The 17,044-nt window shown below is 51.9% G+C and overlaps 2 protein-coding genes across 2 annotated transcripts in view; one reads left to right on the plus strand and one right to left on the minus strand.

The window, feature by feature from the left end:
• Positions 1-17,044, minus strand: part of LOC144248867 (uncharacterized) — a 770,489-nt gene that overhangs the window by 716,933 nt on the left and 36,512 nt on the right. The window lies entirely within an intron of this gene.
• Positions 11,995-13,071, plus strand: LOC146764095 (uncharacterized). The gene is made up of 2 exons (XM_085565611.1): positions 11,995-12,046; positions 12,233-13,071. The coding sequence occupies exons 1-2, from the start codon at positions 11,995-11,997 to the stop codon at positions 13,069-13,071; spliced, it is 891 nt and encodes a 296-aa protein (XP_085421737.1).

The raw sequence follows: 17,044 nt of genomic DNA on the forward strand, positions 1-17,044 counted from the left end.
ATTCCAGGAACCTGGAACTCTGGGATTCCATGGCTCTGTGACCCCATGGATGGATTCAGGACTGTCTCCAAGGCCACAAGGGAACGTTGGTGCCAGCGGGAGGGGCTGCAGTGCAGGGGCACCAACAGCTGAGAGGTGACTGCAGCTGCTGCTGCTGCTGCTGCTGCTGCTGCTTGTGGGGGTGCTGCTGGCAGGGGCAGGGCCCTGGTGTGGCTGAGCATTGCCATCTCAGCCTGTGAGCTCCTGGGAGCTCAGGACAGGGCCAGGACTGACCCAGGTTGGCACTGCACTTGAGGACAGACACAGAGAATGGAAAGTGCCAACAGAGTGGTTCCGAGAAGGTCTGTGGGAAGGAGGAGGGAGGGAGGATGAATCCCCTGCCCAAGGCTGCCAAGGGAAGGCTTTGGGAGGGAAAGGAAGCCTTGACCTGACACTTTGACCTGACTGTTGCCCACGCTGAGCAGGATTTCATCGTGCAGAACTGACAGGGTCAGATCCAGGGATGGGGAGGACATCGAGGCAGGCTTCAGGTGAGCAAATTCTGCAGTGCTGACAAAGAGAGAGAACTCAGCCAGGTGAGGGAGGCAGGTGGGAAAGGCTTTGTGCCGTCCCTGCTCAGAAGGGATCCTCAGCACAGCCCTGACGATCTGTACATAGGAGAAAACAATGAACACAAAACAACAAAATGATAAACTGCTAGTAACCACAAGAAGCCCAAGTTCCCTGAGGTGGGAATTGGAGTAGGAGAGCTTGAGGATCTGTGGGATATCACAGAAGAACTGGCCCAAGGCATTGCCATGGCACAGGGGCAGGGAAAATGTATTGGCTGTGTGCATGAGAGCATAGAGAAAAGCACTGGCCCAGGCAGCTGCTGCCATGTGGGCACAAGCTCTGCTGCCCAGGAGGGTCCCGTAGTGCAGGGGTTTGCAGATGGACACGCAGCGGTCGTAGCACATGATGGTCGGGATGGAAATCTCTGCTCCAATGAAGAGCATAAAGAAAAAGATCTGAGCAGCACATCCTATGTAGGAGATGTTCCTGGTGTCCCAGAGGGAATTGTGCATGGCTTTGGGGACAGTGGTGCAGATGGAGCCCAGGTCGCTGAGGGCCAGGTTGAGCAGGAAGAAGAACATGGGCGTGTGCAGGTGGTGGCCGCAGGCTACGGCGCTGATGATGAGGCCGTTGCCCAGGAGGGCAGCCAGGGAGATGCCCAGGAAGAGGCAGAAGTGCAGGAGCTGCAGCTGCCGCGTGTCTGCCAGTGCCAGCAGGAGGAAGTGGCTGATGGAGCTGCTGTTGGACATTTGCTGTGGCTGCACATGGGCACCTGTTCATGGAGAAAGGATAGGGACAAGTCAGGAGAGGCTGCTCGGAGCCAAACCTGGGCCATTCGCTGCAGCCTGTCCTGCTGGGACTCACCCAGCTTTGTTCCTGCTCTGGGAAAACCTTCACCCAGGTCCCTGCCTGAGCTCCAGTTGTACTGGCTGAGTGTGCCAGGAGCAGCCAGGCCTGTATGTGGGGGCTTTGGAGGAGCCATCCCTGCCCTGCTGCCCTGGGTTTGTGGCCATGGTGCAGAGGGACAAGGCTGGATATTCAGGATTTGTCAGGGGAATCACTCCTACTGCAGCAAGTCTTGGTCCCATCTGCACTTACACTTCTAAGAGAAATTGATGGCAGGGGTTGGATTTAGGAATTGATTTCCTACCCACACACGATTCCTGTCTCTTTGAGGTCAGAAATCCTCAGAATTCCTGCTGCACTCAGAGTTTGCCACTGAGAGATATGAGAGGCAAAGGATTCCCTGTGGCTGAGGGAAGGTGAGGGGCTGGATGGGCTTGTTCCCCCAGCACTGCTCTGCTCAGCCCCCTCTGCTTCCATGAGCATCTCCCTGGGCCTGGACATCCCCTCCTGAGAGGTGCCTTGTCCCTGCCAGCGCTCACAGAGCCCATCCCACCCTGTGTGCCCTGGGCCCGGCCCTACAGAAACCTGCCTGTGTGCAGGGCCCTGGCTGGGGCAGGCTCTGTGTGCAGCTGGGCAAGGGCAGCTCAGGAGAGCCCTGCTGGGCCCTGCAGAGGTGATGCTGCTGCTGCCCAGGGCTGAGGAGTGGCTGAAGGCCCTTTGGGAGGCTCCCAGCAGAGACACTGACCACCAAAGTCACAGTTCTGGAGTCTCTGTAAATGTTCTAACATTCCTTTGATGATCCTGTGTGTTCTTTCAACTCAGAATGTTCTGTCATTCTGGGATTACAATTCCTGCTCTGCTTCTCTCATCCCCCTGGTGTCTATAATCAAAAGAGAAAAAAAAAAAAAATAAAAAACCCTTGCAACTATGTTAGAAGACTACAGTAAAAAACAGACCTTTATTGGAAGCTTCCAAGTGTCCCCAGGGGACACCCAGTCCCTGATTTCAACAATTTATTACGGTTAATTAATTAGGGTATTTAATAGGAACATCCAATAGGAGATTCAGTTGCCCCAGTTTTACTCCCCAGGCTCAAACCATTGGAGTAGGTCCAAGGGCTTCTATGCCTTTACTTTTTGTTGTGACTGCTCACATTTTGGTCGAAAACCAAAATGTTGTTCTCGTAGGTCCTCTTCCTGATAATAAGACTATGCAGTATTTCAGGAATGTGTTTAGGCAGTCAGTTTATTATTCTAAAATCTAAAATAAAAGTAAGGAAATGTACTAGAGTTATTTAAGGAGTACAGTTATATAATAGTATTTCAATAGAGTTAATTAGAGTTTAACAGTTAATAAGGATTATAATTTTATAACTATATAATAGTATATAACTATAAAATAGTAATTTACAGAGGTACAAATATATGAAAAATGTATAAAACAAAAATGTTTTTTTCATCACCCCAACTTTCCCATATTGCTCCAAGCAGGAAATAGAAAACACTCTCAGGAAAGCTCCTGATCATTACAGCAATCCCAGGCTTACCTCCTTTGGGAAGTGTCCTCCGGAGCTGTGCCCAGGCTGGTCTGGGGCTGGGAGCAGCCCTGCCCCAGCCAGCCCCTCTCAGCAGCAGCACCTGCCCTGCTCAGGGTGGCTCCTTCCCCCCACAGCTCCTGGCCAGCGCTGGGAGCAGCTCCAGGGCCGGCTGAGAGCTGTCCCTGGCAGGCAGCAGAGTCCCTGGCCCAGCACAGCGCCCTGGGCTGCAGGACCCTGCTCTGCAGGACAGCCCTGGGCACCCCTGGCTGCTCTGCACAGGAGATGAGCAGAGAATGCACTCACAGGCTCTGTGGGCATTGGCATGTTCCAGCTTTAGGAGATGTCTCCAGGAGCTGCAGCTGCATTGTCCTGCAGCCAGAGGTTCCTGTGCCAAGGGCTGGCAGTGATTCTGCCCCAGGCACTTCTCAGCCCCTTCCCAGCCCTGACTGATTGAAGCTCTCTGTGCCTCTGTGCTGTGCCCGCGCTGGCTGCAGGCAGTGCCCCAGCCCTGCTGGGCTGGGAGAAGAGCTGCTCAGCAAGAGAAATGTGCTTTTGAAGCTCTGCTTGGTTACCAGGATCACCCTCTGTGCCAGGAGCCCAGCCCAGCTCAGCAGCACAGACACAGCACAAGGACTTTAATGACCCTCTGGGGCTTTGTGCTCAGGCCCTGAACATCAGGCCCTGAGAGGGAGCTGCAGAAACCTCTCCAGAACTCCAAGTCATAATCCAACTCCAAAGTTTCTTGGACTTTTAATGGGTCCCACTGAGGGACACGACTGAGAAAGTGTCCCCAGGCCCCAGGCAGAGCAGAGAACTGGAGGCACTGATGACAGGAGGGGACTAAGAGAAGCCAAGTCTTGGTGCCCTGGGGCACAGCAGGGTCTGTGCCACCAAGGGCTGTGAGGAGACACCTTGTCCTGAGGCCCTGGGGCCTCCTGGCACAGCCCCAGCCAGGCTGGGCACTGTCAGCCCCTGGTCCTGCCCTCAGCATCCCCCCATGCCCACATCCCAGTGGCCTCAAGGATCTGCTGGAATCAGTCCCTGGGGAGCGCTGGTCAGGCATGGCCCTGGGGGCTCCTTCATGCTCCCAGGGACTGCAGGATTGTCAAAGGTCTTTGGCTTTTGCTTTTGCCTTGGAGTCTCTGAGAGGTTTCTGCAATCATGGCCTCCAATTATCTGCTGTGATTAGTCCCTGGGGAGGCTTTGTCCGGAATAACACTCAGTGGGATTCAGTAATTATTCAAGGTACTCAGTACTTTTAAGGTATTTGGTGTTTCCCTTTTGATAGAGACTGTGTGTGAGGTTTGTGCAATCATGGCCCCAATTATCTGCTTTAAGGAGTCCCTTGAGAGCTTTGTACAGGCACTCAGTGGAGCTCATTAAAACTCTGAGATACTCAACTTTTTTTACGTACTTTGGATTTTCCTTTCCGCATTGAGATGTTTTCATGCCATTTTGAGTTTCTAAGACGTTTTTGTGCCATCCTGACCTCCAATTCTCCCCTCCATTCAGTCCATGAGGAGCCTTTGTTGGGGCTGGAACTCAGTGGGACCCATGCATGAGCATTGAGACATTTTGGGTGTTTGCTCTTGCTTTTAACTCCTGGAAAGTTTTGTGCAATCTCCTCTCAGGCCCTGAGGTTTCAGGGCTCACCTCCAAATGTACCATGGGGCTCATTAGGATCAAGCAAGTCCTGAAAAACCATGGGTCTGCCTTGATTTCCCTCTGCTCTCGTAGTAGTAGTTTTCTCGTAGTAGTTTTTGTTCAGCGCTTTGAGATTTCTTGGGCAATGCATCAATTAGTGTGGTGGGTTTAGTGCTGTCTAATTACCAGTGCACACAAAAGAATATAGTTACTCATTTCCTGCTGTGAGGTAGGATAAGGAAAAAGGGAAAGTGGGATCAAAACTTTAAAAGAGCATAAAGAAAACTTTATTAGCAGTAACTAATAGAAAGAGTAATAAGAATCAGCACAAAACTTTCAGAACACTCTTCTCACTGCAGCTTTTTCTTCATTATTGACAATGTAAGGAGACAAAACCTAAAATTCTCAGTCAGTTTACCACCTCTAGAATAGTCCTTCTTCACTTCACTTAGGGAGAGGAGTCTTTTTTTCTTGCTATGGAAACTTCTCCATAATGAAACAGTTATCTTGTGGCTCTCAAGTTCCATGAATAGCAGCCACATGGAAAAGGGGAATAGTGAAACCGCTGCAATTTTTTAACAGCTTTTCCCACAGCTCTGTTTATGGGCCATGTCAGCTAATGGGGTATTGGTTTAAAGATGAGCTGTTCAAGAGCAGAGGTTCTCTTAAACTGCTTCTGAAATCATCTCTGGGAACAGAGGTCTTCTTCTCTCCCTGAGGGCAGAGGGTCTCATCACTCTTCTCTCTTTCTCTGTTCAAGCTTCTCATGGGATCACAGCTACTGCAACATTTGCTTACTTTAACATGGAGGCCTTTGCTGAAACAAGTCATCTCCCAATTCTTTTCAATGCCTTATAGGGAAAAAAGAGAGCCTGATGTGTCAATGACATCCTTCCCCATAGGTTTACTAGAGGATTCCAGCTCCAAGATCAAGGCATCTCCTCATCCCTCCCATCTGGGACTCAACTTCCTCTTCCCTGATCTCGGTGTCTTCTCTGCGCCTGCCCTGTGTCCTTTTCTCTCACTGGAGGGAGGATGGAAGATCTGGAAGAGTCAATATCTGCCCGGGGCTGCAGATGGTTCTGTGAGCCCAGCCCAGGTGGCCAGTTCTAATTTTGGCCATGGTTCCTGGACATGAGGACCAGTTCTTTTCCATAGGAATGAAGGAACAGAGCCCCACTGGGGCAAATGAGAGGTGACCACCAGAGGCAAAGGCCAGCCAGAGCTGCCAGATTCTGTTCTTAGAGATACCCTTGAATACAGGAAATTTTTAGGCAGAATGTCAGTTTTGGCAATGGGCATCTGGAAAGACAGACAGTTCTTTTCCATACAAATGAGAGCATGGAGCCACAGTGCTCCAGGAGCTGATGAGAGGCAGCCCTTGGCATCCCAAGATCATCCAGACCTGTCAGGTGGCCCCTGGCAGGCCAAGCCAGCCAGACCTGGTCCATGTTCCCTCGCTTCCATGGGGCCCCACAGTGTCCCAATGGTCCCTTGCTTCCAGGAGGCCCTGAGGTGTCACAATGCCCCCTTGGTGACATGGGGCCCTGAAGGGTCAGAATGGTCTCCAAGGTTCCATCAGGCCCCACAGAGTCATAATGGTCTCTGGGTCCATGAAGCCCCGTGGTGTCACCATGGCCCCTTGGTTCCATGGGCTCCAGTGGTGCCACAATGATCCCCTTGGTTCCATGAGGTGCCCAGAGTGTGTCACAGTGATCTCCATGGGAAGGAATGAACCGAGCCCCAGTGTGGCGGGGGCAGCCACCAGAGGCCAAGGCCAGCCAGACTTGATGGTACTGGAAGATTTTGGCTGGGAGCAACCCTTGGATATAGGGAATTTTAGAGTTGGAATCCCAATTTCAGACATGGACACCCAGAATAGAAGGACAGTTTTTTTCCATAGGAAGGAAAGGACGGAACACCACTGTTTGAGGGGGAGATGAAAGGCGGCCACCAGAGGCCTAAGGCAGCCACACCTCTCTGTCCTGGTAGCTTTTGTCTGAAAATAACCCTGGGATATAGGGAATCTCCGTGGTGGAATCCCATTTTCTGCCATTTCTCGGTACATAAGGATGTTTTTTTCAATAAGAAGGAAAGCACAGAGGGGAAGTTTTTCTAAGGGAGAGGAGAGGAGAGGGAGAGGGAGGGGGAGGGGGAGGGGGAGGGGGAGGGGGAGGGGGAGGGGGAGGGGGAGGGGGAGGGGGAGGGGGAGGGGGAGGGGGAGGGGGAGGGGGAGGGGGAGGGGGAGGGGGAGGATAGGAGAGGATAGGAGAGGAGAGGAGAGGAGAGGAGAGGAGAGGAGAGGAGAGGAGAGGAGAGGAGAGGAGAGGAGAGGAGAGGAGAGGAGGGGAGGGGAGGGGAGGGGAGGGGAGGGGAGGGGAGGGGAGGGGAGGGGAGGGGAGGGGAGGGGAGGGGAGGGGAGGGGAGGGGAGGGGAGGGGAGGGGAGGGGAGGGGAGGGGAGGGGAGGGGAGGGGAGGGGAGGGGAGGGGAGGGGAGGGGAGGGGAGGGGAGGGGAGGGGAGGGGAGAGGAGAGGAGAGGAGAGGAGAGGAGAGGAGAGGAGAGGAGAGGAGAGGAGAGGAGAGGAGAGGAGAGGAGAGGAGAGGAGAGGAGAGGAGAGGAGAGGAGAGGAGAGGAGAGGAGAGGAGAGGAGAGGAGAGGAGAGGAGAGGAGAGGAGAGGAGAGGAGAGGAGAGGAGAGGAGAGGAGAGGAGAGGAGAGGAGAGGAGAGGAGAGGAGAGGAGAGGAGAGGAGAGGAGAGGAGAGGAGAGGAGAGGAGAGGAGAGGAGAGGAGAGGAGAGGAGAGGAGAGGAGAGGAGAGGAGAGGAGAGGAGAGGAGAGGAGAGGAGAGGAGAGGAGAGGAGAGGAGAGGAGAGGAGAGGAGAGGAGAGGAGAGGAGAGGAGAGGAGAGGAGAGGAGAGGAGAGGAGGGGGGAGGGGAGGGGGGAGGGGAGGGGGGAGGGAGGGGAGAGGAGAGGGGAGGGGAGGGGAGGGGGGAGGGGAGGGGGGAGGGGAGGGGGGAGGGAGGGGAGAGGAGAGGGAGAGGAGAGGAGAGGGAGAGGAGAGGGAGAGGAGAGGGAGAGGAGAGGGAGAGGAGAGGGAGAGGAGAGGGAGAGGAGAGGAGAGGCTCCTGTGAGGCAAAGCCAGCCAGACCTGTTTCTCCTGGAAACTTTTGTCATGGAGTAATTCTTGGATATATGGAATTTGGGATGAAGAATCTCAGTTTTGACCACGCACACCTTGAGAATAAGGAAGGTTCTTTTCCATTAGAAGGAAAGCACTAAGCCCCGGTATTTCAAAAGCTGATGAGAAGAAGCCCCCAAGAGGCCAAAGGCAGCCAGACCTGTCTGTCCTGGCTGCTTTCACTTGGCAACAATCCTTCAATATACTGAGTTTTGGAGGTGGAATCCCAGTTTTAGCCATGGGTGCCTGGACAGGAAGAAGAGTTCTTTTCATTAGGAAGGAAAGCACAGAGCCCCCGTGTTACAGAGAAACATGAGTGCCAGTTTCCAGGAAGCCAAGGCCAGCCAGACTTGTCAGTCCTGGCATAATTTATCTGGGAGCTATCCTTGTATATAGGGAATTTGGGAGGCAGATCCCAAATTTTGCCCATGGGTGCCTGGTCGATATGTATGCTTTTTAAGCAAGAAAAGCACATGGACCCAGTGTTTGAAAGGCAGATGAGAGGTGGCCCCTGGGTGGCCAAGGCAGCCAGACCTGTTTCTCTTGGCAGATTTCATCAGGGAACAATCTTTGCATATAAGGAAATTTGGGGAAGGAATCCCAGTTTTGGCCACAGGCCCCTGGAAAATAAGGACAGTTCTCTCCCATAGGATGAAGAAGCAAAGAGTCAGTTGTGACCCTGGGGTCCCATGGAACCAAGGGGCCATGGTGACACAGCAGGGCCACGTGGATCCAGTGGTCCATTGTGACTCTGTGGATCCAAGGAGACCATGGAGACACCCCCAGAACCTCATGGGACCAAGGAGTCCATGGTGACCCAGAGGGCTGCATGGAGCCAATGGTGCATGGTGACACTGCCCATGCAAGGAAGCCGTTTGGACACTGTGGAAGCTCATGGAGTGAGGTGGCCATTGTGACACTGAAAAACTTAATGACACCAAATATCCATGGGGACATAGCAGGACATCATGGAACCCAGAAACCACTGTTGGCAGTTTGGAAACTCTTGGAACCAGGGGCTGTTGTGGCACTGCAGAACCAGCACAGCTGCTGCACCTTGTCCCCTGCCCTACACAGCTCCTTGGGAGGCACAGCAGGAGCAGCACCCTGAGAGCCTCGGGAATGCCCCTCTGGCATCCATGGCACACACTCCCAGGGGCTGGAATTCCAGTTCCCAGCCAGGAAAAGATGTTCCTGCCCTTGAAGGCAAAGCTCTTAAGGAAGAGTCAAAAGCCAAGTGGAGCAAGATCTTAGAGTGCCATTTTACTGCCAGCCTTCATAATTTCACCTCTGGTTGTCGTACTCCATGGATTGGGACTTAAATCAGGGCAGGGTCTTTGGTGGGAGCTGCCCTGGCTCAAGGGAGACACTGAGAGAGAAACAGAGCAGGCAAAGGAAGGCAGGAGAGAAAGGAGGTGTTTTGGTTTGGAAACACAGGTGTCTGCTAAGGAAGGCAGGAGCCTCCCCTGAAATGAAATAATGTAGACTTTTTCAGAATTGTCATAAATTTGAAATTAAAGGGGGCTCACAGATAAAAATATGGGAGCAGGAATAACTGTTTTTTATTAGGGAATAAAATAGAACTATAAAATTAACAATGCAGTAAACTGAATTAACACTGACAGTGACAAAATATAACCTTTTTGGACAGGGTATTGGCCACAATCCAATTGGAATTCTGGCTGCAGTCCTTCAGGAGTGTCAGCTGTGGTTCTGTTGGAGAAGTGATCCTATAAGAAAGGGTGTCTTCCTCTGAAGAGGAAGAGGCAGCTGTTCCTCTGGGAAAATCCAGCCCAGAAAAATCTGTGTTGGTGGGCCAGAATCTCAAGACTAGATGCAGGTAGGAATTCTTGGCTCCTCCCTCTGGGCAGAACATCTCACAATGGGATGTTACAGTTCTTATCAGTCATGCAGTGACATTCAATAGCCCATTATCAGCAGATGTCTCCCCTGAGGGAGGATTGATTGTGGAAGAGATAAGGAAAAACTGCCCACTTAACACAGGACAACTGCCATACAGATGGCAAATAGAACACATCTTGCTTTTCAGTCAGGGACAGGAGGACACAAACACAATCAGCTGAGAAGGCAGCACTCTGAAAAGCAAACCAGAACTGACAGAAACTGAATGGGACAGAAATCAGTAATTCTGAAAGTTTTATTTATTATAAAAATAAATCACACCCACCGAGCCCCACACAATCCTGACCCCACAACCTCAAATTTGGATCTCACTTCTCCTGATCACCTTCCAACCCCATCTCATCCTGGAGGCTGAGGAATTGAGCAATTTTGGCATGGGGCTGAGGTGGGAACCAGCTGTTTTGAGGTAGGATTGAGTCACTTTGAGGTGACAGACCAATCCACCTTGGGTTTTGGAGTGCAAAGATATGGAGAATACTACCAGATATCCCCCAAGAAGCCACAAATCCTCCAGAATATGTTCCCAAACAGTAAATTCCACCTCAAATACCTCTTAAATGGTGGAACTTCTGACATCTCTGGTCCATACTCTTTTTAGTCATTTTTCAGGTGTTTTTAAGTGATAAAGACAAATCAGAAGTAAATTAGGGCCAAACCAAAACCAGAGACCCCTTGAGCATCCCCTGGACACTGGACAAAACAAACTCAGCAGAAATCAAATTTAACCCTCCATAAAATGCCTTGAGGAAGATTTGCTCTTCCCACAAGTCATTTCTGATGGAAACACAAATAAATCCATAACATTAATCGACCACAACAGAAGAAATTCTCTGGCAATTCCAAATTTAATCAGTTCCAACACAGCTCCAACTCAGATGCTGGCAGGTTCCAAAAAAAAAAAAAAAAAACATGGAAATTTGTCCCAATACAGATTATTAAAAGGAAGGGAAAGGTCTGTGTAGCTGTCACAAAGTTGACAGGAACCAAGAAAATAATGCTTCTGTCCCCAAAGCCCGTGAATTCAGGAGTTATTTGGGAATTTAGCTACTTGAGCTGGGCTTCTTGTAGGATTTAAGTAGCCTTGTGTTCCTCACTTTGGGGTGAATGATCCTTGTCAATCTTGCTGGTATAATTTGGTCCCTTTCCTCCAGTGATTTTAACAGACTTTTCAAAGCAGGAAAACAAAATATTTTCTTTACACTGGCCACCCACAAGAGCCATTTTCCTCATAAGTTCTCCCAAAAGTCACTCAGAGGAAGCTGCATCCAAGTTTTCAAGTGTTCCTCCTGAAAGAGCCAGAAGGTCCTCAGAGGAGAGAACCATGCTGTTGTCAAAGGCACTTGGGGTCACACAACAGAGCCCTGAACTCACTGTGCAAAATAATGTTGCAATTCTGGATAATAAAATTGTTAAGGAGATGCCTCTGCCCCAATTAAGGTGCTCATGAGACCAAATCCAAAGTGGATTTTATTGAACAGTAAATGTGAGGTAGAGAGAGATGGAAAGAAAGAGACGAGAGAGCAAGGGAGTGACAGAGACAGAGATCTCCCCTGAAGCAGGGCAAGTGTGACATTGTCCCCTGTGTGCGTGGCCTTCCCAGGGTGGGGGTTTTACACCTGAGCCAGTTTGGGTAAGGGGGGTGGTGTTCATCCCCCACCCCGAGCAGGGATTGCCTCACTGTTTCAGGTTTCAGTGTCAGATGTAACCAAAAGTGTTTTCAGTCACCATCTCCATAAACTGTTATCAACAGGTGGGGCAGTGCTCTTTATCTCTTCCAAGGCTCAGCCCTGATAACGCCCTCCAGGGGCCATCTTCTGTTAATGGGCCATTGAGTGTCACTGCAGGACTGATAAAATTACATCATCCCATTGTGGGATGCTCCGCCCAGGGGGAGGAACCAAGCATTCCTACCTGGATATAATCTCACCCTTGCAACACCACAACCACCTTGCCTACTGGATTCCCAGAGGACAAGAGCTCCATAAGCACCACTGGACCTTCAGAGGAAGACCAGACCCTTCTACAGGATCACAGCTTTGACAGAATCACGTTCATCACTCCAGCTGGACTGCAGCCACCATTTCATCAGACAGCTACCACCACCCTGAGCAACGGGGTGTCAGGTTATATCCTGACTCTGTGAGTTTAAAGCAGGGTTTCTGTATCATTGCCTTGATCTTAATTTTCTTACTCAATTGTCATTCTGGCTTAGACTCTCTCCCTGGTTTGCCTTCAAACCAGTACAAGACTCACTGTGCTCATCCCTTGTTTTCCTCCCAAATCAGGATTTCCCATACCCAAACGTTCGCCACATGGAGAAGAAGGTTGCAAGGAAGAGGAAGATGCCCTGGGATACTGAGGCAGGTGAGGAGGAAGTCAGTGCCCCTTTCCCCTTCTCTCCTGCTCCATCTTCCAGCCTAGCACAGCCCCCGGGTGCAGGACAGCCCCGCTGCTGGTGCCCTCCTGCCGGGAACACACTGGGGGGATCTCCTTACCCTTTCCTGTGGCATGGAGGCAAATCCCATCCTCTGTCTATCCTTCCTCCCCCAGACAAGGAGCTGAGGATGGAGAGCAGGAAGGAGAAATCCCCACGGCAGAACCTCATGGAAGAGGCCATTTTGAGCAACTCCACAGCGCAGGAATCCAACAGGGAGGAAAATCCCTGGAGATCTCACAGAAGGAGGGGCTGCAAACCCAGCCCAGGGTGCTCTGAGAAGGAAAGACCCACTCTGGGCCAGGAAGGTGGGCAGAGCTTCAGCCAGAGCTCGGAGCTGGTGGTCCCTGAGAAGCTTCATGATGGGGAGAAGCCCTACACGTGCTTGGAGTGTGGGAAGAGCTTCATGAAGAGCAACAGTCTGAAACTGCACATGATGATCCACACCGGGGAATGGCCCTACGAGTGTGGGGAGTGTGGGAAGGGATTCAGCTGCAGCTCTGCCCTTATCAAGCACCAACACATCCACACTGGGGAGAGGCCATATGAGTGTCCCGAGTGTCAGAAGAGATTTAAGACCAGCTCCAATCTCTTCAAACACCAGCGGATTCACACAGATGAGAGGCCCTTCCGCTGCCCTGACTGCGGGAAGGGCTTCAAGCGCAACTCTGACCTCATCACGCACCAGCGCATCCACTCCGGGGAGAGGCCCTACATGTGCCCCACTTGTGGGAAGACATTTAACAGCAGCTCAAATCTCCTCCTGCATGAGCGGATTCACACCGAGGAGAAGCGCTTCCTTTGCCCTAACTGTGGCAAGGGCTTCAAGCACAACTGCAATCTTGTCAGCCACCAACGCATCCACACTGGAGAGAGGCCCTACGTGTGTCCCCAGTGTGGGAAGAGCTTCACCCAGAGCTCTCACTTGACCAAACACCAACGGAGCCACCGGTAAAGGAGGCCCTGAAAATTCCCCAGCTGCAGGAAGAGCTTTGTGCACTGCTCCAGCTTCATCCCCCATTGGAAGACCACATTGGGAAGAGCCCTGGTGATCCATGTTCCCTGTGATCCATGCTGGGAAGACACCTGTCCCTTTTCCTGCCCCTGCCAATGACCTGATGTGGGATTGAAGAACATGAGGGTCTGGCCATGGCCCTGTCACTACATTCACTCCCACCTTAGGTCATTGCCAGGGGCAGGAAAGGGACTCTCTCTGTCTTTCCCTGAGGAAACGGGTGTCCTTTCCATGCAGGAGGAAACACGTGGCCAAGAAGATACAATTGATGGTGATGTGATTTTCTCCGTAAATAGTTTTTCTTATCCCTTCTGTTTTCAATATTTTTTCTGTTTCTCTTTGTTCCTTATCTTGTTGCTGTTCCCAGTAAATTGTTCTTATCCCAGCTAGGGATCTTTCCCTTTTTTCCTTCAATGGAAGGTGGGAGGGCAACGAGCGCCAGAAGGGTTTTAGCGAGAGCAGGAAATTGGGGAATCCCATTCCTGAACCCCGGCCCCTGGAAATGGAGCATCCCAGCTGGTCCCAGCCCTGGTGGCCATGGCAGCAGCCTTGGGAGCGGGTCCCTGGCTGGGGCTGAGGGAACCTCTTCACTCTGGTGCCCAGGGACAGGAGTGGAGGGAGCGGCTGCAGCTGAGTCGGGGCAGGCTGAGGTTGGATCTCAGGAAAAGGTTTTTGTCCAGAGGCTGCTGGGGCACTGCCCAGGCTCCCCAGGGAAGGGTCACAGCTCCAGGGCTCTCTGAGCTCCAGCAGCGTTTGGACAGCGCTGCCAGGCCCAGGCTGGCAGTGTTGGGGTGTCCTGTGCAGGGCCAGCAGTTGGACTCGAGGATCCTGATGGGTCCCTCCCAGCTCAGCCAATTCTGTGGTTCTGGATCCATGACCCTGGGGATGGGAGTGCCAATGGTTGCCATGGCAACGGGCTCCAGGCCTGAGCTGGTGTCCATGGCAACCACCCCTGGCATGGGGTCTCCATGGAGCTGCCCAGGGACTGACCATAGCAACAGGGGTGGGGATGGTTGCCATGGAAACTGACCATAGCAACAGGGGTGGGGATGGTTGCCCTGGAAACTGACCAGAGCAACAGGGTTTCCTGGTGATGGTTGCCATGGGACCTGACCAGAGCAACAGGGGCTGGGATGGTTGCCATGGAAACTGACCAGAGCAACAGGGGCTGGGGATGGTTGCCATGGAAACTGACCATAGCAACAGGGTTTCCTGGTGATGGTTGCCTCCTTAGAATGAGATTTGTCACAGGATCTCAGAGGGGTTCCATGGGGACTTTCCAAGAGTCTCCAGGCTGTTCAAGAGCTGGAATGTCACACACAGAGACAGGGGCTCCATGGAGACCTCCCAAGGGTTTCTGGGGATGGCAAAGAGCCGTGTGGTCAGAGGCAGTCACAGCCATTCCATGGTGACATCCCAGGGCACCTTGGGCTGCAAAGGCACTGATCTGTCACAGACACTCATGGGGGCTCCACAGTGACATCCCAGGAGTCCCCAGGCTGCCAAAGAGCCGGGATGTCACACACACTCCTGTCATGGGCAGAGTGGGAGCTTCAGGCAAAAGCTTTATTGCTTTATTAGAGAAACTCCTGCTGAGTCATGAGATGGAGACACCCAGCAGCCAGCATGGGTCCTAAAAGCCCTGCAGAGCCCCCAGACTTCTAAAATTCCTTTTAAGAGAGGAGACTTGGAGTGACTGGATCCAATCCCGGCCCCAGAATTTGTCAAAGGTTTATGTATAAACAATTGGACAGGTAGAATTGAACAATTTTTCAATGCAATTGGTCCCACAGGATTAATGATGGAATACCAGATATATTTACATAAATACAATCAGATCATGATTAGATAATAAGCTCTTAACCAGAGTTATTTACTTCACAGTCCAGAAGCTACAACACCTATAGGATATTCTGCTCTAGGAAGCAATTTTGAAGTCAGCAGGGCCTTGCTGGAGTGGTTTGAGCCCATTGCAGGCAGAGCCTCCTGCTCCAGCAGGAACTGCCTTTCCTGTGCCAGGAGCAGGGCAGGTCCCGCTGCAGGAACAGCTCCAGGCCAGCCCCAGCACAGGGAAGGCCTCGGGCACAAGGGCAGAGTGCCGTGCTGGAAGCTGTGCCAGGACAGCTCGAGGCACCAAAGGCACCTTGGCAGCAGCAGCTGCTTGCAGGGCATGGCCAGAAGCCTCCCTTGCAACCCGGCCTGGTGGCCAGCGCTGCAGAGCTGCTGCCTCAGGGCTCATTTCTGGCTGGGCTCTGAAAAGCCACTTCTGCTCCAGGAGCCTGACGGGGAAGCCATTGGGCCAGCACCTTGGGGACAAGATATTATCAACAAAACTCTTCATGCCAGCAGAGACAAGGCAGAGGCAGAGGAAAGGGGAGAGCCAGGCCCAGGGGACAGGGCTGCCATGGTGATGGCTGTGAGGTCACTGCCCTGCAGCAGCCTGGCTGCCCTCAGCAGATGTTCTGGCCAGAAGTGTTGTGAGGGCACCCAGCACATCAGAGAACCCACACAACAGGAATTCCATCCTTGGGGAGGGGAGGGGATTTCACTGGGTCAGGCTGCACACACTCCCTGATTTTTGAGCATTCCTGGGATGGGAAATCCACTTCTCTGGAAAAACAGTTGCCATTTTGTGACACTCTCATCACTGTAAAATATTTCCTCCTTCTAACAAATTTAAATCCACTCTCATTCAGTTTAGAGATATTGACCATTGTTCTGTCACTGCTAGACTTGGGAAAAAATAACTTTGATAACTATTTTTCCATTTTCACAGATCTTGGGGAGGACCCAAATATCTCCCAAGATGGGTTTTGAAGGCTTCATCACGTAACCAGCAGGTAGAGGCTGCAGGCTCTGGGCTCAGTTGTGTGCAGACTGAGGACAGAACAGGAGTAGCCTGGGAAGGATTGAAGGGTGGTTCCACAGATGCTGGAGTTTCATTTCATTGTATAAAACAGCCAGAAAAGAAATAATGGCACCAAAGGTGTAGAGTGCCCCTGCCCAATGAGGCGGGAATTCTACCCAGACACTTCATCTGGCGAGAGCGTGACTTAAAGAAGTTTCCACCCCTCTACGCTGTGGGGTGTGCCCCTGAAAGCCTGGGAAAAGACACTCTACCCTATCTGATCAAATGAGGAATGGCCCCAGAATGTTCTTCTTTTTCTGTACCCTTATTGGCTTAAATTGTGCTGCAATGTCCCCACTGTAGTTTTTTCCATTTATTGTCCTCCTCGATCCACCCCTTTGCAGTCTCCTGCTCCTCTTAATATTGGACCTTGATCCTAAACTCCACCCCTACCCTGTAATATAAAAGTCTTGACTCTACCACCTTGTTTCTTGTGTATGTCCCTGGGAAAATGAAGAATCCTCAGTTTTCTAAAGCAAGACCTGTCCTGTTGCCTTCCTTTCCCTGTTGGTCATTGGTGTCTGCCTGAGGTCTGAGACTCTGGGGCCTGGGGCAGTTGTTGTGCCCTTTGCTGTGGCAGAACACAAGAGTGCTTTCCTCCCTATGGAAAAAAGAACCATCCTTATCTATGCAGAAATGGCTGAAATTTGGCTTCCACCTCCCAAATTCCCTATATCCAAGGGTTGCTTTCAGACAAAAGCTACCAGGACAGAGAGGTCTGGCTGCCCTTGGCCCCTGGTGGCCGCCTTTCATCTGCCCCTCAAACACTAATGTTCTGTCCTTTCCTTCTTATGGAAAAGATCCCTCCTTCTCCTCCGGATGTCCATGTGTGAAATTGGGACTCTGCCTCTAAAGTCCCCAATATCCAAGGGTTGCTCCCAGGCAAAATCTGCCAGTACCATCAAGTCTGGCTGGCCTTGGCCTCTGGTGGCTGCCCCTGCCACACTGGGGCTCGGTTCTTTCCTTCCCATGGAGATCACTGTGACACTGTGGGCACCTCATGGA

This window comes from Lonchura striata, chromosome 36, assembly GCF_050655825.1.
Source record: "Lonchura striata isolate lonStrDom1 chromosome 36, ASM5065582v1, whole genome shotgun sequence".
NCBI lineage: Eukaryota > Metazoa > Chordata > Aves > Passeriformes > Estrildidae > Lonchura > Lonchura striata.

What these genes read in the sequence shown, in the direction of transcription:
- LOC146764095 (XM_085565611.1), top strand. Translation starts at nt 11,995, where the DNA reads ATGGAGAAGAAGGTTGCAAGGAAGAGGAAGATGCCCTGGGATACTGAG. An exon ending in GCCCTGGGATACTGAGGCAG is followed by an intron (nt 12,047 to 12,232) that starts GTGAGGAGGAAG and finishes TTCCTCCCCCAG; the next exon opens with ACAAGGAGCTGAGGATGGAG.